The 25,367-nt window shown below is 41.9% G+C and overlaps 1 protein-coding gene across 1 annotated transcript in view; it reads right to left on the bottom strand.

Annotated features, from left to right (window-relative positions):
• The window catches only part of LOC104632912 (ovostatin), a 29,760-nt gene extending 5,317 nt beyond the window's left edge, over nucleotides 1-24,443 (bottom strand). The window contains exons 1-30 of the mRNA XM_075761948.1: nucleotides 24,322-24,443; nucleotides 23,608-23,791; nucleotides 23,109-23,265; nucleotides 21,596-21,648; nucleotides 20,690-20,710; nucleotides 19,446-19,614; nucleotides 18,804-18,888; nucleotides 18,120-18,231; nucleotides 17,616-17,730; nucleotides 17,288-17,397; nucleotides 14,486-14,644; nucleotides 13,896-14,123; nucleotides 13,316-13,373; nucleotides 12,639-12,784; nucleotides 11,458-11,607; nucleotides 10,727-10,897; nucleotides 10,290-10,422; nucleotides 9,592-9,688; nucleotides 8,858-9,086; nucleotides 7,425-7,548; nucleotides 6,965-7,083; nucleotides 6,477-6,528; nucleotides 5,605-5,688; nucleotides 4,261-4,437; nucleotides 3,665-3,746; nucleotides 3,030-3,186; nucleotides 2,554-2,628; nucleotides 1,358-1,523; nucleotides 868-1,088; nucleotides 51-266 (exon numbers count right to left, since the gene is read on the bottom strand). Of these exons, the coding sequence (XP_075618063.1) occupies nucleotides 51-266; nucleotides 868-1,088; nucleotides 1,358-1,523; nucleotides 2,554-2,628; nucleotides 3,030-3,186; nucleotides 3,665-3,746; nucleotides 4,261-4,437; nucleotides 5,605-5,688; nucleotides 6,477-6,528; nucleotides 6,965-7,083; nucleotides 7,425-7,548; nucleotides 8,858-9,086; nucleotides 9,592-9,688; nucleotides 10,290-10,422; nucleotides 10,727-10,897; nucleotides 11,458-11,607; nucleotides 12,639-12,784; nucleotides 13,316-13,373; nucleotides 13,896-14,123; nucleotides 14,486-14,644; nucleotides 17,288-17,397; nucleotides 17,616-17,730; nucleotides 18,120-18,231; nucleotides 18,804-18,888; nucleotides 19,446-19,614; nucleotides 20,690-20,710; nucleotides 21,596-21,648; nucleotides 23,109-23,265; nucleotides 23,608-23,791; nucleotides 24,322-24,443 (3,972 nt within the window). The remainder of the gene's footprint in view (nucleotides 1-50; nucleotides 267-867; nucleotides 1,089-1,357; nucleotides 1,524-2,553; nucleotides 2,629-3,029; nucleotides 3,187-3,664; nucleotides 3,747-4,260; nucleotides 4,438-5,604; nucleotides 5,689-6,476; nucleotides 6,529-6,964; nucleotides 7,084-7,424; nucleotides 7,549-8,857; nucleotides 9,087-9,591; nucleotides 9,689-10,289; nucleotides 10,423-10,726; nucleotides 10,898-11,457; nucleotides 11,608-12,638; nucleotides 12,785-13,315; nucleotides 13,374-13,895; nucleotides 14,124-14,485; nucleotides 14,645-17,287; nucleotides 17,398-17,615; nucleotides 17,731-18,119; nucleotides 18,232-18,803; nucleotides 18,889-19,445; nucleotides 19,615-20,689; nucleotides 20,711-21,595; nucleotides 21,649-23,108; nucleotides 23,266-23,607; nucleotides 23,792-24,321) is intronic.
• Nucleotides 24,444-25,367: the final 924 nt, after the last annotated feature.

The following is a 25,367-nucleotide window of genomic DNA, read 5'->3' as shown; positions in this document are numbered from 1 at the left end:
GTACTGTACACAGAATGTTATACACAACAAAGAGGAGAGCAGACACTTACTTGCAGAAGTACACATCCACTGCCATTCACTGTTAGGCTGTATTTCCCAGGGACCTCAGGAAGGGGAGTCTCTTGCACCAGGAGCCTGTTTGCATTGTTGACAATAAATACCTTCTCAAAAGGCTTTTTGGAAGTGATCTTGACTACGTTTTGTGTAACAGAATTGTAGGTGGCCTCACCATAAACAGCGAGGGCTTGAAGAGCAATGACTGTGTCCTAAATGAAAAGAAAATAATAAAAGACAATTAGCTACACAGGGTGACTGATGCAGAGGAGGTCAAAGCCACAGTTTCAGTACGAAGCACAGTTGCTTCATCTTGGTTAAAGAAACCCTGAATTTGTGTATAATTCCAGGGCCCAATATATAATGAGCCATTTCATTCTGGCATGCATGTTTTAGGGTGAAGGAGATGTCTACTCATATGAAAGTCTCAGAACATAAAATCTGAGCACTAGAGCATACTTCTAGAGTTTTTCATAATGGTGAAGCTTGTGTTTTCTAGGGAACTACAGAGCACTTCTTGGTGATGTAACAGCTGGGACTTGGTGTTTTCTAGGCTCATCCCCAACACAAATATCTGTATTTATTGCTAATCAAATTATTCTTGTGCGGCTTTAACCTTTCCATAGATAAGAAGGGGGGGGGGGGGGGGCGGGGGGAAATGTATTTTCTTCTCTCTAAGAGAAAGGCTTGGTCTCTGTTTGAGACAGCAGATAAAAAAGAGAAATAAGACTAGATAATCAAAGCCCCACTGGCACCCTGAACCAGTGCCCCAATTCCTAGGACTGGCTGGGGAGCAGAAGGGAGTTTCAGCACCTGGGTGGAAGAGAAACCTCCATAGGGATTCTGCTGCCTGATGATCCACTGCACAATCCCTGAGGCCTTTGTGAGATCCTCTTGATTCCGATTGGGTTTGCAGAGCAATGCCAACAGTATGTAACTGGTGATCTCAACTTCAGCTGATGGAGCATGGTCAAGGAAGGAGGGGGATTTTTCTGAGGGAGATCTCTTCTCCTGCTCCCAGTGCTGTGAGCCATCTGAATAAACAAAGAGAAGGTGAGGAGCAACCAGAACAGGTTACAGGTGTCACTGCTCTATGCTGCCTCAGTGACATACTGTGTCCTGGCCTCTGTCACGTGTACTCTCTACAGAGCAACAGATGTGCTGTGAATTGACTCCGTAGATTATTTGTGGAGGTTGGTTCGTGTGCCTATACTATCAATATTGTCAAGGTTAGACCACGTACCATTGGTGAGATCTGTTCCCTCTTCCCATGTCCCAAATTCCCAAAATAGCTGAAACTCACCAACTTCCTTTGCTGATTTCTGTAACTCTCTAAGGAATGAATCACATTTTTCTGCCTTGCCAGATAAGCAGAAAGCATAGGCCATGAGTGCCTGAGTGTAAACATCACTGATGTTCTTCTCAGATGCAGTCTCCAGGCAAAAAAGGGCATTTCGGACTACAGGGTACTTAAAAAAAAAAAAAAAAAGTAACATATGAGTTTAATTCAAGACAGTAGTCTTTACCTGATCAAATATTTATTTTCTTTAAACCTGTCCTTCATTCTGTCACTATTACAGCAATGAGAATGGGACTTCAGTTTATATAGTGACTTCAAGAGAGAGAATACAGAATTCTTTAAGGAGGAATTTCAGACTGAAACATCATACAAATCAAGTAGCTTTTCAATGTGTTCCTGAACATGTTGGTGTGTAACAGCAGACTGTTCTGTTTATTTCACAGCTAATTCTTTCTGCTTACCTCCATGATAACAATTCACTCTGCACTTCTATAGTCAAGAGTCTGTTGTCTTGAACAAATCCAACCTAGTAGTCTCTATCCTCAGTGACTCTGGCATAATTTTAATTTAACTCTGTGGAGTTGTAATAGGTTTTCACCAAGCAAAAGTTGTTCACAATTTGATTCTGTGTCCTTGCTAATGCATTATCTAATCACAGGAAGGTCCTCAAAAAAGATGTGACAAATTGGAGGCAGTAAAATTCATATATCGAAGTCTAACGTCTCTTTGTACTAGCCACTTTTAAAAAAGGACAGGTTGGCTTTTCACTCTGATGGATCTTTGTTTTCCCAACATAGCTTTTAGTTCAATTTGTAGACTTTATGGATTTAGCTGCAATAACTTTCTTGACTAAGCCATATTTGAAGCTAAGCCTAGTATGTGGGTTACTACTTGTCAGGGGTCTTTTAATCAAAAACTAAAAGGTGTCATTTAATGTCTTGGGTCTCTCAAATAGAAAATCTAATCCCACTGAGGTCTGTACAATTTCTAATTGAACACTGGTGACTGAAGAGGTATAGAGATGGGGAACTCTTCTACCACAGCAACTAGTGCAGGTGCAGAGCAGGGTCACACTCCCTGGGAGCTCTCTCTCCCTCTATCTCTCTTTTCTACCTGAACAATTTGTAGCACACACTGGAGCCAAGTCAACAGCTGGGGACCAATTCCAGCTGAATGCCAGCAGCTGAAGGTCTCCTTACCGAGATGGAGTGCCCAGCTTCCAGCATGGCAATGGTGATGTAGGCAGAAAGTGACAGCTCGTCACCTACTCCTCCCTGAAAAGGACATGGAGAGAGGAATTGTCAGTGAATGGCAAGAGTTGGAAGCCTTGAAATATGAATTGCCATATCCCAGCTGGGAGAGTGTGGCCAGCTCTGGAGGCAGTCCACAAGGAAGGAGAGCGTACACATAGCAGGGATGGCTCTTAAATGAAGAGAAGCCCACTGCTATCACTTCAAAAAAGATCACTCCCTCTAGCTTACAGTCCTGTAACCTTATCTCAGCTGCTCATAAGATGTAAAATACAGTGTGGGGAAAACAGTCATTGTAAGGTGTGGAGAGTTAGCCCTTGCCAGAGGACAGGCATTTGGAGTAAAGTATAGTTTTTGACAGCAATGGGATAGCATGTTCGTAATGATAAGAGTGTAAATTTGACCAAGAAGTAATTCTCTACCACCTTCAAGGCATTGTTGAAGAGTGTCCCAACACTTCGGAAGCAGCCATCTGACTTCTGTTTGCTTGCCAGCCACATCAAGGTTTGAACCTGGACATTGTCATCAATATAGATGAAGTGACTAGCTTGTGCAAATGATTTGTACACAAAGGCAGTGAGCCTGCAAGGGAAAGATAAAGCTGTGAGATGAGCGTTGGAGGTAGGAACAGAAAAAGTAAGCCCTTCCATTCATGCTAGGCATAAGCATAAGCAGTTGCAACCAACATGTTGGTGGCTTGCTTTGCCTCTGTGTGCTACTCCAGGAGAAGGTAGTTAAAGGAATAGTAGCTAGATGGGACGGAGAAAGGGTGTCCAGCACACTCTGGAGCTGATCCTGGCTACAGAGCACTGCAGTGCATTGAGTTGCATGGAAGACAGCAGGAATGTGAATCGAAAAGTCTGCTTGATCTTTAGGGATCACTTTCTGTCTGCGCACCCCACCTGGCAGGGGGTAGAGAGCCATTTTTCTTACTACTTACAGAGTCCCAGTCCTAGCCAGCTCTGCACATCTTATTTACCTAGTAAAGATGCCTCTTACCTGCATCATGTGAATCCAATGCAAATTCATTTCTGAGCCAGTTCTGTTCCGAGTCACTCACCAGGTGTTGCCTTCTTTATCTCTGGTGCCAAAGATGCTGTAGGACCCATCGGGATGTTTGTATGACAGCTGCTTCTGGTAGCCTGCAAAAACATGGAAGAGGAAGTGTTTCCTACTTTAAAACCAAAACCCTATTCTTTTTGCTGTCATCAGATTTATCTGAAACCACAGAGGGAAAGCATGAAAAGGCAATATATATATGCATCAAGCAGTAGGGGATCCCTGAGGAAGCTTAGGTGGAAGCATGGAACATGGTGTCCTGCAGAAACAGAGCCACAGAATAGCCAGCGCTGTATCAGCTCTGTGCTCCAACTAAGTTAATAGGATTAGGCTACATGCTGTGCCTGAGTGGAAAAAGAGAAAGGGACTAAATGACAGTACCTCAAAGGAAACATGACAGTTGAGTCTCAGCAAAATAGGATAAGGAAAGAAAGAAGATAAAGGAGCTAAATGTCTTGATAAGGGCAGTCCCTGGGGTCTCTGAGCTGTGCTACAGCAGCAGCGCCATACTGCTAGGATAGCAGTGCTGCTGCTTCTGCTCACCGGGCCTCAGTGGAAATTTCAACATACATCATAAGGAAAGCACAAAGCTCTCACCGCTCACTAAGTATCTGATGGCCTTGGATTTGACCTCGGCACTCAGCTGCTCTGTCTTGTTCAGATAGTCCAGGACGTAGATGTTGGGTGCAAACAGGACCATGTTCTGCTCCCCACAGCCGAATGGCATCTGGAGGAGCTGGTGCAGGTTCTGCATGGCAGTGCCCATGATGTCGCCTGGGGAAGAAATGATGGCAGGGGCAATTGGCACAACTCATGGCCACTGAAATAAACGGTAATTTCTGTTACATAAGCAGAGTCAGGGAAAACCTAGCTGGGGTTGCAAGCCTGTCTGGTACTACATGAAGCTACATGAAGCATGAAGCTCTCAGTATTGACTGAGTGATTTGTTCTGTTCTGCTTTGCAGTCAACAAAGAAATCATAGAATCATAGAATGGTTTGGGTTGGAAGGGACCTCAAAGATCATCTAATTCCAACCCCCCTGCCATGGGCAGGGACACCCTCCACTAGACCACGTTGCCCAAAGCCTCATCCAACCTGGTCTTAAACACTTCCAGGGATGGGGCATCCACAACCTCTCTGGGCAACCTGTGCCAGTGCCTCACCACCCTCACAGTGAAGAATTTCTTTCTAACATCTTATCTAAATCGACCCTCCTTCAGCTTAAACCCTTTCCTGCCTCTCATTACTTAGTCTAAATTGCCCACACCGAGACACTACCTATTTCAGTGCCACTTCAAGTAGATACTTCTTATTAGAAATGAAAAAAAGAACTTCCAGGAAACTCCTGCTTCCAGAGGAGGGAAGGGGAACAGAGATGCTACAGTGAACCATATATTGCAGAATTAACAACTAATGCTGAAAAGGGACATTGGTTATGCAGATGTATCATAGACCACCTCTAAATTGCTGTTTTTAGGAAAGATAGCACAGATCCAGCAAGGGATTTCTGTAATGAGCTGAAATCACCAACAGTAAAAGCAAAGATTTTATCACTACTAGTCATGTAATGAAGTCCAGGTTATTTCCTGGTAAAGACTGAAAAGATTCCACTAGCATCTCTGATTTGCAAATGGCTGAGTGGAAAAAAGTCTTACTGGCATGAGTCTGGCTGGGGTCATAACTCAGAGCTGTGCTACTTCAGAACAAAGCATTCAAATGCAATAAATTTAAACAGAAAAGTGAAGAAGGATGTAACCAATATTTAAACTTAATTTCTCTGATGCAACAAACAACATCGCTGGACAGGATGAGAATCAGTCTCTTTGCTAGCAAGTTTCCCACAGAAAGAGTGGAAACTCACATTTTGAATCCTGAAAAAAACTTTCATTTTATATTTTTACATTTTCTTTCTTTTTATGTTTTATTAGTTATATATTTACCAATAACAGAAAAGGAAGCTCTGGCTGATCCTTCCACCACATTTTTAGGTAGATCTAGAGCAACATCTTGAATGACCACATCATCTGTGGAGAAAAATATTAAGTGTGTCGTGGTCATTTGTAGGAACATTGGTTATAGCAGTGAAATGGTCCTGGTAGAAATTGCATAGTGCAAAACTGCACACAAGAGACAGCAATAGATGGAAACTCACAGGTGTCTCCAAGAACACTGAAAGAGAAGGGGGCACAGTAAAACCGAAATTGTGTGAAACAGACCACACGGTGCGGTAACTGTCATTGCTCAACAGAAATCAGCTGAACAGGGTAAGGCTGGTGCTACCAGGCTGTAGCATCTGTGAACCCTGGGGATTTCTTCAGTGCGACACTGGGAAGAGCTGATTGCTGAGGGTCAGGGCTGCTTTTGGGTCTCTTTTAGGCAGAGCTTCCAGGAAACTTTGGAAGCTGTTTGCAGTCAGCCCTGAGGTGATACACACCCTCTCCCATTCCCAGTGGAAGTAGAAAGCTGCAAGCTACAGTTATCCTTGGAACAGAGGACAGCAGTCAAACATGAGTGCATGAAACGCAGGATAGGTTTTGCACAAAAAGGTCATCTCCCATTGATAGCTTCATAGCAGCCTTCCTTCAGCATTGGAGCACTGTTGACTGCAGCACAGACACTGCCCAAATGACGTGCAGCAGATCACACAGGACGTTCATAGCAGGGAATTGAACTGTAAGCACTCACGCTAGCTGCCATTTAGGCAACTTCGGGGAAAAGGGGAAGGATAGATTCAACAAGCATTGCAGGAAAGAGTTCAAATTCCAATCTTCCTTTCAGTTCCTCTCAGGACAGCAGCTTATAAGACCCTTACCTTTTGTACAGATGAGGGAGTTTTGGGTCTTTTCCCTTCTGATGCCTTCAGGCTACATGGCGATGGGAAGAAGAGACAGATGTGGTGAATGAGAACAAAGAATGCAGAAGAAATGCAGTGACAGAAGAGCCACCCACCACCCCCTCCTCCTGCATCATGAGACAGCTGGATTAAAGCAACAATTTACAGCTTCATACTTGATGTGGCTGCTACTAAAAGGGAGTTCCCATCAGATGGAGTCCATCATTTCCAGTTTGTCCTCTGCATGAGGGAGATGTGCACTTACAGATGGAAGAGGACATCAAATGGGAGTGAACTTCAACTTAAATTGAACAGCCATAACCTGTCCAAGCCAGATGAAGGTGGAGCCAAACCAGGAGTTCTTTATGAAACCTGAAAAACTTTTACTTGCTTTTGGTACTTTTGCTGCATTTTTCTTTCCTCATGGAAGTGAGTACAGGGCAAGCAGTAAAACCTGTCAGCAGTACCTCAACCAACAGTGTTCTGATCTGAGTGTCCCTGTAGCCAATACTGATGTTCCTAGGTGCTTTGTCTCCACAAGCTCCATCATCCTGGGTCTCTGCAGTAATGCTGAATACTACATTTCCTTAAATAGTAGCAGAAAAAGAGAAAAAAAAAGGACCTCTATCATGCAGAATGATGGCTAAAGAAAGAAATTTCATCTTATAATATCTACAGATATTAAGTAGTGCAGCATAATGAATGGTCAGTCACTCTAGGGAGATATATGGGAAGAGAACTGATCTCTGAAAATGGGAATGATAAACACACTGCAGTTGTGAAGGAACTCTTTAGCCCAGACAGCTGGAAAGACCAGTGGTAGACCAGGTTCTCCAGATTGGAAGAGGATTAGGTTTTTCAGGTGAGGTATAAATTGATTAGTATCAATCTCAGGACAGAAGACTAGGTAGATTCAAAGGCACTTACCAATTTCTTTAGGGAAAATATTCCAGACATAGGTCTTTCTTTGTTTGGCACATACACATCCATCATCCTCTGGGGAGATGAGTTTGGCCTGATAATCAAGGGAATCTGACAGCAAAACATTAATCTGAGAACAGAAAGAGGAGTGTGATAGGATGCAGATTTTGTATCATAGGCAAATGGTGCTTTATTTTTAGAGGAGCATGAGATAGTCTTTGTTTATGTTCAGTGTTAACAGTGTAGAGCAGATTTAAGGCCTGGGATGATGGTGTGAGATGAATCATCCATCAGATGTAACCTTAACAGTATTACCTTTTGCTTCTCATGACATTCTCCACTGAGATGTTAAATATGCATACATTTGATTCCCTATCGTGATATTGAGTTATGTTCAGTTGACCTGGTGGTAGTTGCTTTGAATTAACTTGCAAAGCAAATCACTGATTAATGTTCTTCTATTGTTTTAAGAATACTTGAAAAACAAGGTTAAGAGATGAAAGCCTCAATAACGGAGATCTTTTTTTCTAGGATGCTTAAAACCCCAGACCTTTTTGTTTTGTTAGGTCAAACTGTTAACAAAGTTTGGAAAGAAACATTCCTAAATTGTGTCTTGATTTTTCCCCCTTTCGTGGTGATATTATTGTGAGACTGGAGAGCTGATTTTCAGCATTCAAATCAAGCAGAAGAAATCTAGACTCTACACTTGCCTCTTTTTCCAGAATTCCTAGATACAACGTAAAAACCAAGAAGCCAAACAGAAGATCCCTGTGTTTCTTTCTTCAAGTGTCCTTTAAACCATGTGTAAGCTCCCTCCATGCAGAGGTGCTTGTGCACCTGTTTTCTGGAGGAATTTTACCTGTAAGGTACTGAATATTGAGAGCACAGTCCCCCAGTGTCTGGGAGCAATAGACCCTCTAGCTGGACAGATACTCTGTAGGGCAAGTACTGGACTTTTGTGCTCCCTGTTTTGGTACTTTTGGGAATTTTCACCCCAAAGCAGAAGGGTTTGTTGGCTCTCCACTTCTTGCTCTTCCCACTTTCTTCTGTTTGGCAAGCACAAGCCCTTCACTTCTTCACACTTTCACATATCTCCCTAAAGAAAAGACCCCACTAAAACCACTGATAGCTTGCATGACTGTGGATGCTGAATGATACTCTGCAAAGCACTTGTTTCCTTCCTCTGTGGATCTCTAGAGACAGTTGCTTATACACCCACCCTAGTCACAGTTCACACAGCTCTCCCTCTGCTTTGTAGTGGCTTAGGAGGACAAATCCAGTCAGGATAAATCTATCATCAGATAGAATGAGCAGTACATCACTCAAGTGCAGGGGCAGATCCAGTCATCCATACCGATCATTTTGCTGCTTTTTTTGGTCAGACTACAAAATCTGCAGCTTCTTTGGAGATGGGGTAAAGTCTCAGAGTGTGTACACACCTTAATGCAGTGATCAAGGTAGTTGAAGACATTGGCTCTAAGCAGGAAATCTTCTCCTCGGATGATGGAGTATGGCAACGTCAAGTCCACAAAGAAAGGCTGGAAGGCTGTCAGGGTGGCAGGCACAGACATACCAAATCCAACCAACTCTTCCACACAGAAGGCACTGGCCTTCCATTCAGTGATGGTGTCAGGGATGGTATATGAGATGCTGGCTTTTCCAGTAGAGCTGATGGGAATGAATAAAGGATGACTTTAGAAAGAGTAAGTTTCATATATCTTGCTTCCCAGTAGAAGCAATGGTTTTAAAAATCAGCACTGCTCCTATTCTGTCTGCACAATCCCCCATTCAGGTCCTCCTTTGAACTTATCACCCAACTCTTCTGAGAAAAGCCCATTTGAAAGTTCTTTTGCCCTTCCTTTCCCTGTGTTTGGAAAGAAAACTCAGAATTCTTGTTTTGCACACCCATATTTTAAATAAAGGTGTCCCTCTTCCCTCATAGGAAGGGAATATGACTTATGGTACACACATTGTGGGAATAGATGTCTTTGGGGACAGGGTAATTTTGTCACGGAAAAGAGGAGGGCAGGTGGGCAGGTGATGATTGAAAAAGCTTAGTCTTCCAGGCCAAAAGGTAAGAAGAGGTGGAAAGGAATTGCCACCTTGCAGGACATTAGGGGACATATTTAGTAACTTAAAAATAAGGCAAAGAGACAGAAGAAGCAGTACTCACTTAATTAGAATTATATCCCAAATCCACGTTTCAGGGAAGAATTCCCGAATAGTCTCAAGGATGAGTCTCTTCCCACGTTCCTCTCTAGCAACTTCAGCTGGGAAGAGAGAAATGGAATTTAGTCAAGCCTGGTTCATATAATGAAGATTCTCAGAAAGGGCAGGTTCTCATACATGGGCCAGTATGAAGCATTATTAGTGTTTATCCATTTCTTTCTGAGACTACTGGTAATGCCACGCAAATATTAATGTCACTAATGTATCTCTGAGTTAGGTATAACCTAGTATCACTTAGAAAGAAAACTTTACTTGAAGTGCTTTGGTCTGCAGATATGAGCACGAGACCTAGGGCTAGAACTCAGGTCACTTGGCTCTGAGATCTGTTTGCTGTCCACACTGTTGCGCTGTCTTTTCAAACAAGCTCTGGTCAGAAGAGAATCAGTGTCAACAATGTGAGTTTTGTGTGACACTCTATTGGTTGCCAACACTTCCCAGCATGAAACTGGACATTAATCAGAAGCATAGACCTGAAAGGCTTTTTTTGGGCATTAGCCATTACCCTAAGCCATCTCATTCTGTGCCAGACCAATAGTCAATATCAATACCAATGTGATACATGAGTACTGTCGTGTCCATGTCACATGAATACTACTTCATTTAAGGAGAAAAATAGAATCTCTTTCCTGTCCCCTATATTACCTGATGATTTGACATGGTGTGTAGAAGCCATGAATCCTGAATTCAAGAAATATGGTGAAGGTCTTACAGTCTCACTAGTACACACAACTGGTTGCCGAACCTTGGCATTGGTAAAAAATTTTATGCCCATATCCTGTAAAAAACATATTCCATTGTTAGCCATAACCATACTGTAGCTGAAGTTTATTCCATTCCTCCCTCTTTTCCATTACTGACTTTCCACCACAAAGATGCCTAGACAAATCTATGCAAAGACTTGTGGGAGCTTTGTGCGTGGTGGAAAATCACAGTAGACACCAGAGTCAATTGAGAATAGATATCCATGACGACAGTTTGTCATGTATGAGTTTTACTAACAGTGTCATTTGCAGAAATATCTAAAGCTACGTAAGCGGAAACTCACTTCAACAGATTTAAGTAATGTACAGGACATTTACCCTGAGGAACTGGTATACATCTGGACCTAATCCAGACATTACAGGTGTGTAATACAAGCCTTTGTGAAAGATGTTGTCAGATGAGACACAGGGGTCTTGGGGGTCATCTTCTAGATTGATCCCATTGAAGATGTAGCCTTGAAAGTCTTGCAGGGGATGCAGGTTGTATATCTGTGAGGGGAAGGAAACACAAAACCTGTTTGTGTGGAAAGATCAATTCTGATTACACCATCATGTGCTGCAAATTGCCAGAGATGAGATGTTGGCCTCTTTGAAACAATGCTCTGTTTCCTGGGCTGAAAACTTGGATGAATGGCTGGACCCGGAGGGTGGTGATCAATGGCACGAAGTCTAGTTAGAGGCCAGTAACTAGTGCTCTACCTCAAGGGTCAATACTGGGTCAAACCCTCTTTAACATCTTCATTAATGACCTGGATGATGGGACAGAGTGTACCATCAGCAAGTTTGCTGATGACACGAAACTGGGACGACTGGCTGATAGGCCAGAGGGTTGTGCTGCCAGGGACCAAATCCCGCATGAAAGAGGACTTCCAGCTGCCAAGAAACAAAAGCTGTATGCTGCTTATTATAGATGGTTTATAACCAGCGTATGCCAAAAGCGGTAGCAGTCTAACACAGTCTAACAGTCTCAAGTGGAGAGACAGTGTAATGGAGGAGGAGAAAGCCATGCTGCAGTGGAAGGAGACAATGTGTTTGTTTGGGCAGCTTACCATTTCCTCAGACAGCTCTGTCTCAGGCTGCAGGAGCAGCACGCTCTGATCCACTGCCTTCACAGCGCAGAAGGAGTCGGCAGCAGCTCTGATGACTAAACTGACATTGGAAGCTGAGCGCATCTGCTTTTCAGAGAATTGCAACTGGACCTGAAATTTATCAAACAGATGTTCGTTATGGCTAATCCCTGCTGCTTGGGGCTGCTCTGGATGTGTGTGTGAATGAAAGGCAAGAAGGAAAGCAGAAGGCTCTTCTGTTAAAGCATGGATAGTCTGACTGGAGAGGGATGTCTGGTCTCCACTGCCTCTGTTGACCAGGCCTCCGCTATAATGGGGGCTTAATAAGAACACTTAGACTCCTGTGATAGCCTAAATGAAGCCTAACTCAAGCAATTTAAAATCAAGTGTGATTCTGTTGCTGCTATTATCAAATCAAATCTTACTATAACACATATTTTTACTAGGTCCATGGCCCACTTCAGCAAATATTTAAAACAGATTTTGTTTTGAATCTATTCAGAGCAAAACCTATTTCAAATCTGTGTGAGATAAGAGGGAAAAAATAGGAGGGGAGAAGCACATCATGTAACTGGAAACATTTTTTTTAATCATCTCACTTGTTTTGTCTTCTCGTAATGTTTCATGCTTTTTAACTTTTAGGAACTGAAGATTAGAAAAATATTAATGGTGAAATCTGATTTCAAAATGACAAATGAAAATGTACCAGTAGTAAAACATGGAAGTCAAACCTCAGAGTGCTATTTTGCTTTCTTTTCTACATGTATTTAGTTCTGGTAAACCCAAATTTCATTTTTCAACAAAAAAGTGTAAAAAAAATAGATTAAATAGTGAAGTGAGATAAGGCCAAAGTGTGTTCGCTATGCTGAAGAACAGACAGTCTAGTTAGGACACTAGTATAGTTCAAGAGCGGCAGGAACCGTCTGGGAGTAGCGTGGGTTTCCTGAAAAGTAGTCTTTAATGTTAAAAGAAGATTTACCATCTGACGATAAGGCCAGGAAGTGGTGGTAGAGAAGAAATATAAAGCCAAAGAAAAAAAAAGAATGAAGATAGTAATGTTGAGAGAAGTGGATGGAAACTGGAAACCTGTTGTGAATGTGTATGCAAAAAATTTGTATTTATCTGACAGCAGGTAAGACTCACTGTATCTTAGTGCCTCTCACCTTGTTTTTGAAACACTTCTCAACTGGAAATCGGATGCTGTCTGCCACCAGCTCCTTGGCAGGGTGTAAGGTATATACCAGCAACTGAAGGGCTGGAGCCATTTTCTCATTGACCACAAGTGGGATGGTGAAAGTGCCATTTTGGTCTGTTAAAAGAGAGAAAGAGACCATAAGGAGAGAAGCGCAAAGTTCTGCTGTATTAATAGCCATCCTCCACTGGCTATAATACTAATCAGTGGAGTAATCTGTACTTAGACAATAAACTGAAAAATCCTGGATTTGCCAGGAGGTGACATGCCTGGCTTTAGATCCAGATCCTCTCAGATTTATTGTGGGCTCAAACATATGGCCAAAATCAGATAGCCCCCTAACCCAGACACTCTGCATTCCCTATATTATCCTTTCGGAAGATCTTTACAGGACACTACTTCTTGACTCATATCAACTGAACTAGTTGCTGGACTAAATCTGACTTTATAGTGATCTTAGTGGTAGTGCTAGTATCATGCACATATGGCTGGATGGACAGAGATACGGCCCTCCCAATAGTTGCTGTATACATCCAGGAAGTCTCGCCTTGGTCCTCAGTTCAAACATCTTTTTTTTTTTTTTTTTTTTTTTTTTTTTTTTTTTTTTTTTTTTTAAATGCAGAAACATAGATTAGCAACATAACTTACCAGCTCGGATATTAACTTTAATTTCCCCTGTAAGGACAATCTTGCCTTTTGCCATGCCCTGTGCAGAGAAGAGCAATACATTTATGGGCTGGTAGAGGTTGGAGGGAGAAAGCAGCAATCAAGTTCAATGTACATTGACAGGACAATCAAGGCATATACATTGAGATGGCTTCAAATGCTTAAACATCAGTCTTAGGGCATGCTTGATGCTGCCACTGCTGCTGCTACTGCTGCGGCCCTTGTCACTGGTGAGGAAGCAGAAGGAAAAAGAAGGGAAGGGGTAGGTGGCAGGGAATACCATAAAGAGTTTCTTGGAGAGAAGAGACAAGAACCCTGTCCTGAGACATTACGAAGGTGGTTCCTTACTATGAAATAGAGTAACATGGCCAGCAATGGGGGTAATTTTTCCTGAGTGGGTAACCACCTCAGTGCTGATTCTGTTCTTGGGTTGTTGGCCATTGTGTTGGCTGGTAATCCAAAAGCCAGAAGATCAATCACTTATATAATTGCTGTGGATGGACTGCCAGATAGCTGCCCCATCAAGCCCTTTCAGCAAACCATGCAACAACCCCACACTCACCACATAGTAGAAGTTCATGGTGTTGATGCTCTTGTATCCTTCTGTGTTCAAGACATAGTGCACAGTAATCATCCTCTTCTGCCCACAGCTCAGCTCTTTCCACAAAGGCTCAATCCTCACAAAACTGCTAGTCCAGGAGTAGAAGCGCTGGACGGAGAGAAATGCATCAGGGTAGGAAGGCTCTATCCAACCTTCAGAGTGGCACTGGTCACTGGATTTATAAGTTGCCTGATCAGGAGAGGGAGTGAGGAAGAAAAGGAAATAAAAATATGTCACTAGGGAAATCATTTTCACATACTGACATCATAATTATTAGTTCAGACAATGCATATATTTAAGAACTATATCTAAAGTCAAACTGATAAGGAAAAAGAAACACAATGGTCTTGCAGTCTTGGAGTAAGCCATTGCATCAGAACAACTCAGGTGCTTTCCTCACTTCTTTTATAGTAATTTTTGAAAGGTCTAGAACATGAAATAAGCCAGAGAAAGCACATTTTTATTACCAGAGGTCAAACCTCATCCCATCTTTTTGGGGTTCAGTTCGAGAGCAGTTGGCTCTGTCTCTATTCAGCCTTGTTTTGACTCACTTTCAGATTGATCTCAGGATCAAACATTTCAGACGTGTCAATGCTAAACTCGGCAACGCCATTATCATCAGTGGTGAAGTTGTCTGTGTTCTTGTTATTGACAAATAGCTGAACAACCTCGTTGGAAATAGGAGAGTTGTCTTTGTCTACCAGCTTGATCTGTAGAAGAGAATGTGAGACACGTTCAGCGTGTTATCTTTCTGTATGTAGATACTAATGTTTTGCACTCCTTTGCTCTCCGCACAGCAGAATTGCTCTTTCTTCTCCCTTCAAAGCAATACTTAAGAACTGAAATGTCTCTCTCCACTTTCTGGCAGCTATCTCGACTATCTTATGAGATTTGGAGTAGGAGCTTCCTCAGCATCTGCTGCACCATTGGTAACATCCTTTCATGAAGCAAGAACTTCTTATGTCTCATCTCTTTCCTGCCCAGTCCCTTATGACTACACATTTCCAGTTGAAAGATGTACTTCCTTTCCTCCATTTTTTCCTTAGTTTTGAGAGTCTGCTGCTCATACTTTCAGTGTCTGAAGGCCTTTTCTCCAGATCTTTGTTTTGAACAGTTTTCTGATTCTGTCCCCACTGTCTCTGCTGTTTATGTGTTAAAAAAACAAATAAAAAGTAACAGACACCACAAGATAAATTCTAGGTTACTAGAACTGAACATTAATTTTGAGGGGATTTTTTTGTTTGTTTGGGTTTGGGTTTTGTTGTTGTTGTTTTCAGAAAAAGCTGGCAGAAGTAATACTATATTAAATACAAGCTTAAGAGACTGACTGTCCTCACTGTCCAGAAACAGCATGGAGACAAATGACCTCTGAAACAAAAACAACAACAGAGAACTGAAAGTATTCAGGTGGATGTTGACTTCAGTGGGACTGGATGCAACAGAAGTGAAGGCATACAACATGGCCAGCAACGTATGTTTCCTGGTTCATGTGATGGTACTAGGACAGGGACTGGGATCTGCTGCATTTTGAGAAAGTATCAGTGGCTTCCAGACAATAGTTCCCCTGATATGACCCTCGAGGGTTTGGTTGGTTTTTTTGTACAAAAGCAAAGAAGCTGCCTGAAGCCATCAGCAGCAGCTTTATCTCTGAGATGTGACATCCCGACCACATGTCTTTCAATGTGTTTAACCTCTAGTGTGTGTGAGAACGTGTGCATTTGAGGAATTCACTGTGGCATATGTGGGGTGCCAGACTTATCCAGGCTTGTTGGTGCCAAATACAGGGCCGTTATGACCCAGCAGAAGGGGCCCTGGGGGAGTCCAGCTTGGGCGAGAGCAGGGATTGAGCAACTTGCTTATCTTGCGCTGATAAGCACTGGACCTGAACAGGGGCAGGAGATGAGCAATTTGTTCATCTTAACAAGATGCAGCGCCTGACGGGTCTGCTCCTTAATCAACTAAGTGACGCCTGGGGTGAGGGGGAGCCTTCACAGCTTGACGTTACTTTGGTAAAACTAAACAGACCACTGCTCCTCTGTACTGAACGCCTTTGTTCTCTGCCACTTCCCCCCCCAGCCCCAATCAACTGCACAACAAGCCTTGTTAAGGGCCAATCGACACACAATACCTGACTTAGTCCCACCTCGCCGAAAGTATAAATCTGGCATTTAGAATCCTCTTTTCTGAGGACGAGAACTCCAACTATCCGGACGGGTCGACGGGCCTGGACCTCTCTCCTCCCCAAGCAGGGACGCCTCTTTGGTAAGACTTGCACCTCCGATTATGTCGGATGTTACCCCAGGAAAACTATCATTAACAAAAGCGCTGAACTATTAACTTGAGCTCAAAATTGTTGCAGTTAGTGCATTTATCAACGGCAATTCCGAACTTTTATATCTGTCGCTTCAATAAATTACCTATTTTTTCTTTTCAACTTTGCGAAACTGTTTCAGTGAAAGTCCTTGGTGGGGCTCTGACAGGCAAACGTTGACTCTGATAAGTGGCTACACACATAACCCTTTAGACATAAACCGTTGACCAAGTCTGGGACTAAGACTGGACCTAGCCGCACCTAGGCTCCTCTCTGAGAAGTTTAGAAAGCAAGGGGGTCCTTTCTGAACCTCGTGAGTCAACGGGAGGGCCTCCCTCAGCCACATATCAGACTTGTACCTTTTCACGCGACAGCATATCACCCCAGGGAGCCTGTTGACCCCCCCATTCTTCAGGAAGAGGTGGTAAGGTCCACAGCAATCTGAAGAATGGAGTGGGAGTGGGGACCAAGTGAGAAAGTTATATAGACATCTTCCAGAGGGGAAAAATCCTTGAAAGACAATCTTTTCTCTCCTTTCAGTGCTACTGGTAAGATGTCCCCTTATCCTTTCCTCATTGAAAAAGGCTGAACTGAAGGAAAGAGAGGTTTATCCCTACTCTTTAAACCACTGTGGGATTTTTCATGAAACATAAAATAATGAAGAAATTTTTTCAGACACAACTGTTGTTATTTTCTTGATTTTGTTCTTAAATTCCTGTAGCTCTTTCTTCCCTCATCCCCTAATGTTTTTATTAATCTCTGGCTGGCATATGACAGTCAGTTCTGAAGGGAGAGGCAGTGATTTTTATGAAGCTTAAAATGCAAGTTAGAAAAATGCTAGTTAACGGATTGTTTTGATTCAAAGTATTTCTGGCAGAATCAAACTCAGAATAAACTAATACTCTTCAGCATTCAGAATTATCAGTAGGGCCCTGTACTTAAAGAAACTTGGGGAGAACAGTTCCCCAAATGTTCCCATCACTGTTATCATGTGATTGCCTGTCAGTCATCTTCAATACAAGCTCTCTATGCCCTTGCCTACCTGTCCAAAGTAAGGAATTCCTCTTCTGTAGTGGCGATCCATGTTCTCAAACTGTATACTGGTCATCACCCGAGTTATGGAAATAGACCGAGTAGCTGTAAGTTGCAGGCCTGTAAGACATGTCCAGAGTCAAGAGAAGATATACTTTGTCTTGCATACAGCTTCATCAGAGTTAGTGTTTGCTTGGAGATGGTCTCTGTGCTTATACAAATGGATCTTCTTCTTTAGGAAGACATCCTTGTACTCAGCAGGCAGAGGCTGAATATCTCCTACTCTCCTTTTTGACTACACCACTGTTGCTGTTTCTGACTGTCTAGAAAGGATTTACCTGTTCCTTTCTCTGTGACAATGGCTTTCACATCGAGGTTCCTCATGTAGCCAATGCGATTTAGCTCAAAGATGTTGGAGCTGAAAACCTGGGAGACACAGCCCTCTGTCTCCAGCTGGAAAGGGAAGAAAACAAATCCTGTTACGAAGGATAACAGCTTTTAAAGGATGCTGGCAATACACAGGATCTTTCTTTAGTAAGTGATGTTTTTTCTCACTACTTTTAACATGATTTATACAGAAGTGATGGAGATATCACTGTCTACAGTTTTTGGATGGGAAACTGAGTCATGAAGAAGGAACATGGCAGTCCTTCTTCAGGCCTGTAGGAACCAAAAAGAGAAATGAGGTGCCCTGAGTTCTTGGGCAGTGATATGAGCAAATAGATGAGTAGAGTGAAGTGAAGCATCAAGGAGAAAAAGAAAAGTGCAACGAGCAAAGGGAGAGAAGCCAGAACAGAGGAGAGAGGACAAGCACAAAGAGGAATAATAATTATGTATCATACATCTTTGGTAAATGATTGACAAACTGGGCTTTTCTTGCACCTCCCATATGAATCAAAATCCCTGCACACGCTGATCTGGACTTTCCCTTCAACAGGCTGGCCATAGGTGTACCTAGGGGAAGAGAAAATAGGTCCATGAGCTTATGCTTGAAAAATTGACTTAAGCTAACATATGCAGGAAGAGACCCAGGATGAGCAGTGAGCTGGGAAGCCAGAGAATGGAATAGCTCACTCTTCAGCTTAGACTGGAGTTCTAGACTCACTAAAATCAAAGCAAAACTCCTCATATCTGCAAGGGGATCAGGATTTCAACCCTGGATTCTAAGTTACGAGATCTTGGTATTAGAGTAAGCAAGGTCCTTCTGAAGGACTAAGCTTGGAGGGGGAGTTAAAGACAGCTGGAACCCTAAGACCCCTCTGGAATTTAACAGTGCTCTGCTGTATGAATCTCCCTCTGAAGTGGGTTACTGGCAGTAGGCACATCCTACTTTTGCAGGGGACCTCTCAAAAGATTTATTCAACCCACCAAACACCAGTTGGAAGATAATACTCATATAATAAAATGACATGAGCACTGAGGCCCGATTTATTTTGGTTTCTTCTCCAAGCCCTGTTTCTTTCCCCAATCCTTAGGAAGTTCTTGCTCTTCAGCATATTTCTAACCACTCTGCACCTGGTACTTACACTCCACAGACTTTCACTGTGAACTCTGAATCCAGGACTGTAAGGCTTTCTGGTGCAGTGACTGTGACATCAAATTTTGGCAACACTAGGACAAAGAATGAAAACAAAAAAACCCAACACTTGCAAGCCCTAATGATATAAAAGAGAAAATGAGGATATATCATCAGCGTTAGTCACAGATGGAATGGGATATTAGAAGTGGTGTGCCAAAATGGTTGAGAAATGGCCTGACCTGTGAAAGCTCACTAAAGTATTTCTACAAAGATTTGAAGAGAAGTCAGGACTTCTGAGCTGAATCCCGTGATGTCTAGATGCCTTGCAGAGTTTTGGCCAAGAAAGTTCGTGGATGTGATTGGGAGAAGGTTAATTTGTCATGGTGAAATTTGAAATCAACTTATTGATTTGTTATGCAGATTATTTTCCAGGCTGAATCTGTGCAAAATGGTTAATATGGTTAATTTCTCCTCTTTGGCTTTTTATCCCCCCCCCCCCCCCCGCCCCCAATTCTTAATGACAACTAATTGAAGCTGTATTTGCCAGGAAGCTGTTTGAAGTTTTAGCAGTCAAAAGGGTTGATTGATAGGGGCTCATCATCTCTAATTAAGTTTTCTACTCTGAATAAAAACATGGGGTAGCATTTACCATATTCCTTCACAAGGAATGAGTGATTTGTTTTATCTCCCGACTTCTTTGCTACGATAATTTTGTAGTTCCCCAGGATAGGCTCTTCAGTTAGTGGGAATTCAATCTGGATAATGTTCATCTCCGATGTCACATTTTGCCATTGAAAGATCCTGTTGCCCCATGGATCCTGAACAAAAAAAGAATACAGACTCACAGTTTTTTTTTCCCTGGAAATCCTTTGCTACTTGCACACAAATCCAGAAACAAAGAAGAAAATAGGGTAAGTGGCTTTAACTCATTGGGGCAGTTGCTTAATGCATAGTGCAAATGTACTATTTGTACTTTTTTTGTACCTTTTTTTATTTTGTACCTTTGTACTGTGATTATTAATGTTTCTAGATTCTCAGCTGTTGATCTCAGATTTAGGCATGCTCTGCCAGCCTAGGTATTAGTCTCAATCTTCAGGGGAAATTGTACAATGCTGTTCTTCCCTGCTCTTTGGTATATGTTGCTCTAGTTTTCTATCAAGAGAGGAGAGTAAGAAAATCTTCATGCTTTTCCTTCATCTGAGCTTATCCCACACAAACCTTGGTCTTTAGCAACCCCAGTGTTTTTCAGCTCCCAGAGGAAGGAAGGAAGCATTTCTTCTGCATCTACTGAGGTGTCATTTGCCTCTGAGTATATTTTATGCTAGTTAGACTAAAGAAAACTCATTCACACCATTTTCTTGCACTCCTTAAAGCACTGATTGCAGAAAACCACATGTAGAGCTCAAAATATGTGTGTTTCACTGCAAACAAAATAAAAGCATCTGACTTAACAGTATAACATGAAAACTTGCAAGAGTGCTGTCTAGAGATGGACTACAATTTCTATTTTAAAGCCCACCACAAAATGCCATGGAAGTGCTAACATAGCCAGTAATTGTATCAGCAACCTATATTTGCTCATAGTTTTCAGCAGCACTTGAGTTATGAAAATATACACACCAAAATAAGTTGAGTAAACTGGAGGAGTTGGAGGGGAGTCAAAGACAGGCATAAGAACAGTACAACTTTTGACTACTGAGATGAATATAGGTGTTCTTTCCATGTTAGTAAAGCCTGAACAGCATTCTGGAATTTTATGAAGTTTCTGTTAATTTCTGCCAGTGTACTCAGGAGTACGATTTGGGTGTGTGTGGACACATACAAACTGATATAAGCACATGTGGTTTTATTTTTATATGTGTAAAACAGTACAAAGAGAATAAAAGCTCTTACCTGAACTGCAATCAAGGGGTACTGAAAGAAGAAAAAATGAAGTGGAAGAAGAGATTAAGTGGCTGAACAAACACAAATTAATTTTCCACAGGATTGTGAGAAATGTTTAACCAATAATCAGTATAATACCAGTAATCAGAGATCCTCATCTCTTATTTTAATCAGTTTAATAGCAGTTTTGCTTTGATAAGAAGATTACATAAAGTGAAGAGATGAAATGAGAATGTTGGGACAGTTTCTGAGCACACTGGATTTAGTGCAATCCCAGAGCAGGTCAGTAAGTTATAGAGGTGCATCTAAACTGTGATTTAGGCTTCTTTGATCTTATGTCCTCACTCTGCTTATTAGCACCAGCTATTTTGGTAACACTGTACTGTCTTCTGCATTGCAACTGCATGAGAAGAGGCCAGTAAAGACCCTTCTGTCTCTTGGCTTATGTACTAGGAGCATGAAGACAGCTTGCTGGTAATGAAAAGAGTGCCTCTGGTGAGGTAAGCAACTGTGGTAACAACTTTCTTTTTCATTTCCCCATTTCTAAATTAGTCCAAGTACCAATTTTTGCAGGCAGCAATTGCTGAACGGTAATAGGAGGAGACTGAACCATGGGCTTTCTGGTCAGAGCTAAAATAATGTCTGCAGCAATAAAGTGGAGGCGTTTTTGAGTGTCTTTCCCAGCAATAGCAGGAGGTGCTGTGTCAGGAATCCGATGTGCTACGCACTTGCATTCTTCCCTGTGACTCTAATGTAAGGGTGGATTATATCATGTGCTTAGGAAAATCGTGTTAATTCTTTGGCCTGTAGTCTCTGCAATATCTCATTTTATCCACAGCAACTGTTTATTTAAAATTTGAGAAGAGGTTGTCTCCCAATAATTTTAAATACAGAGGAATATTACTGGTCACTCACCATCTCCTGAACAGGTTTAAAATTGAAATCCAGGGCAACAACACGAAACATCACTGAAAGACAAGGAACAGGGTGTTAACATTAACTGTAGTTTATTTGGCTGAGCGTGATGTTTTGCATTCATTAGTACTCCCAGTTTCACTGGGTCTTCTAACAACCCCACTTGCACAGGGTGCAGGTAATAAAATGCATCTGAGGGTAAATGAATCCTACACAGACTTTGCCAAGGGGACTTTTCTCCAGCATCGAGTTCGCACACTCTTTCATGAAAGTTTGCTTAACCTCAGAGAAAGGGGATGACCGGATAAGTAAGAACTGCTGTGCAGGTCAGGCAGTCTCAAGTGACAGCCGTAACTCTTTCAGTGGCGTTCTGCATGATGAAGGCAAATTTGTTTCTCTTTGTTTCCCCATCTCTAAAGCAGGGTTTGTTGCTTTGAACATATGAAAGTTCCAAATATTACTGAAACTAGGTGAAGTGTCAGTTTTTCCTAATGCAGTGTAATTCCTCTTAGTTCAGTTTGTTCTCATCTTGCACGGGTTTTTTGTCTGACTTTTTTTTTTTTTTTTTTTAACAAGAGAAAAACTGAAAGGAGAATCATGAATTACTGCACAAGGAAAAACACAAAAATGTGTCAAAAATGTCCTTACAAAGCATTACCTTTTCATAATTTAATTTAGTCTATTGCTTCCCCTACCTCAAAACCAAGCCATTTGACAAATAATCAATTTGGCACCAGATTCTGATTGATAAGCTTTCCTTCATGCTATGTATATATGTATATAGAACTCATCCCTAGTTAAAGTATAACAGATCCAGTTGAATGGTTATATTATTTGGCTGACCTCTGGAAAGAAGTATTCTTGTAGCGTTTCCTACAGTGTTCTAGCTGTGTGCTAGAAGCCTTAAAGCCTAGAAGTGCATTAAGGAATGGATCTAGATAAATGGTTCTTGGCATACATGGAGCTGTGTTCAATGGCCACATGAGAAGTATGGGTAGGGCACTTACTGTGCAGGAAAAACGTCATGAAAATATACAGTCTAAAACTGTCAGAACCCAAAAGATAAATACCATGATTTTGTCTTTAAAAACTTATAATTAATTTTAAAATAATGGATTTGACTCTTGGTCTCTAGACTGTTTTTGATGCTGATCAGCATCACAGACAGAAGATTATGGGAGCATTGTTTTATGCCAGGCACTGAAGTAGTGATCTAATAATCATCTCTTTCCACTATCTTGACCTGTCACCAGTAACGAAACAGCAGCAGTAAAAGCTCCCCTCTTCTGTCAGCTGGGAGGAAGGGACAGAGAAAATAATAGACACCATGGGATGATAGTCTCCTGCCACGCTGAAGATGACTCTCTGAGCCTCACAGCAAATACTTGTAAAGGTTTTAACAGAAATTCTGAAGCAACTGCCTAGACTGTAGCTCAGTCTGAAAAACGCCTGGCAGAGAAATCCTATCTGTAGAAATTGCTTCCTAAGGGACATGTTATAAATAGGTATTCACCACTCTGTCCTGGTTTGTAAATGGGTTTGTCTGTCTGCACAAAGACAATGCTCTCCGTGTTCCAGATCATCACTGACCGCCGCTCTTCTAGGTTGACTGTGCTGCCCTTGGCAGAGAAGGAAATGAAAGCCAATGGGGCAGAATTGAGAGGAGGAATCTGTGAGGAAACAGAAAAACAAGGGAAGGTTGCTAGTCTTGAAGTCATCTGCTCCAGAACCTGTTGAACAGCTATACCTGTGGCCTGTGCTCCTACAAAGAGACACCCGTCCCACGTCTATCAATCACCTTCATCACCTTCCATCACCTTTCTTGGACCTTTCTTATTTCTTATGTCTATTAAAAATGCCTCCATTACTGTGTATCTCTCCTTTGCTTCCTGTTTCCTTCAACAAGTCTTATTTCTTCTGTTGCTTGTTCCTCCCTCTGTGTTCTCTGTTCTAATTTTCTTGTCTCTCCTTACATTTCTTTTCCATTGGGACATAAATTAAAATTAATTTACCGTGAAGTTGAAGCATTGTAGACCATTGCTTGCTGTCATGGTTTTCTCAAAAATAGTGGTGTTAACAGCACCATATTCTAGGATGGCTCTGACGGATATTGTCTCATTGAGGTTAAGGAACTGCAGGCAAACCTGACCTGGAGAGTCAGTTTGGAGGACAGCAGGCACCATCAGGACATACTGCCTGTAAGATCCAAACATTAAAGTGGTCACAGCATAGAGAAAGAAGAAATAGCCTCAACAGGACAAAACAAATACAAAAGTATTGTTATTATTCAGTACTCACTGATTGGTTTAGGGTAAACATAAGACACTCTGCCAGTGCCCCTCACTCCTGCCCTGCAGCTCCCAACTAGTTGACCCCTGGGTTCCCCACATAGCTCTTCTAGCACCCCCAACTGTTGCCCTTTTGCCCTTTATCTGAGTCCTGGACTCAACTGCTTTTAGCAAAGCACACTGCTGTTACTGCTGCTATTGGCTTTTCTGAACACACACGTCAACTGCTATGGAAGTTCTGCAGTAGGCAGAAGGTCTGCTCTGTATTAAATGAGAACCATTCACTTGCCATCCACATTCCATTTTAACTTAGCTCTCCAGATAGAAAAGATGAGTCATGCCAGTATTTAATATTTAAAGTAAAAGCAGTGGTACTAATTAGCACTGTCTTGAAAGCCTTACAGTCAATACTATTAGTAATAATATGGTAGTTCTTACGGCTCAGGTTCCTTTGCAGCAGTTACATGCAGGAGAAGAATAGCCAAAAGAAACTTCAGCCACATTTTTCTCACTGTGAGACAGAAGAAAGAGATAAGCTCTCTTCCCAAGAAACAATTCATTGCCTGCTAGTTCAACAGCTCTGCAACATTCCTCACCGAGCGCTCCAGAGGAAAGGAGTCGGCCCTTCAACTCCTCCCTGGCTCCTTCCTGAGATGTTAGTGCCTTTATAATTGCAGCAAGGGGTGGAGATCCCAGTCTATCCTTCTGCTTGCAAGAACCTCCCCTAAACCTACTGCAACCTAAACCAACCCACCGTCTTCAGACTTCACTGAAGTAACAATTCACTGCAGTTCTCTGAATGTCTGTACAAAATATCTTAGAAGGTCTTGTTTTCAAGGGGAGGGGCTTTGCTTTTTACACTGAGGCTCAGCATAGCACAGAAAAGCACAAAATAACCTAAATCAGAATTAGTCTGTCAAACAAGATTAACATTTGAAGGTTTTCCCCATCATTCTTGGAATTTGCTATCTGGATTCGCAGTCTCGTGAAGTAGACTAACTTTCTATACTTTGACACCTGATTCTGGATAAAATAATGTATTGGTCTCTCTTTTCCCTTGCTTCATAGATATTTTGAATGTTGGTGAAATAGAATAATAGAGGAGCCAGAAACAGAAAGAGATCTAAAAGGTCTTAATTATTTCTACCTAGCCATTGTGAGTACTGTACAGTGTTGTTGAAGTTTGATTCATTTTAGCTTGAAATTAGTCAGTTGATGGGTACATGTAAATTTGTTAGTGCCCCAGGTTTATAGTTTTCATACCTGTGTGGAAGCTAATTGTTTGGGGTTTTTAGGGAGAAAAAAAATCTGCTTTCATCCAAAAATCTTATTTTAGGATAAAGAATTACCTCCTCCTTTTCTTCTCTTGTGCTCTGAAGAGAAAACACTCTGTGTGCTGCTCTCCAGAAGAAAAACAATGTTGTAAAGCAGTTGTTTGATAACTGTATTTGATTTTTTTCCGTTCATATTGGTACCGGTCTAAC

This window comes from Balearica regulorum, chromosome 1, assembly GCF_011004875.1.
Source record: "Balearica regulorum gibbericeps isolate bBalReg1 chromosome 1, bBalReg1.pri, whole genome shotgun sequence".
Lineage (NCBI taxonomy): Eukaryota > Metazoa > Chordata > Aves > Gruiformes > Gruidae > Balearica > Balearica regulorum.
This window is presented reverse-complemented; position numbering and strand designations above follow the sequence as displayed.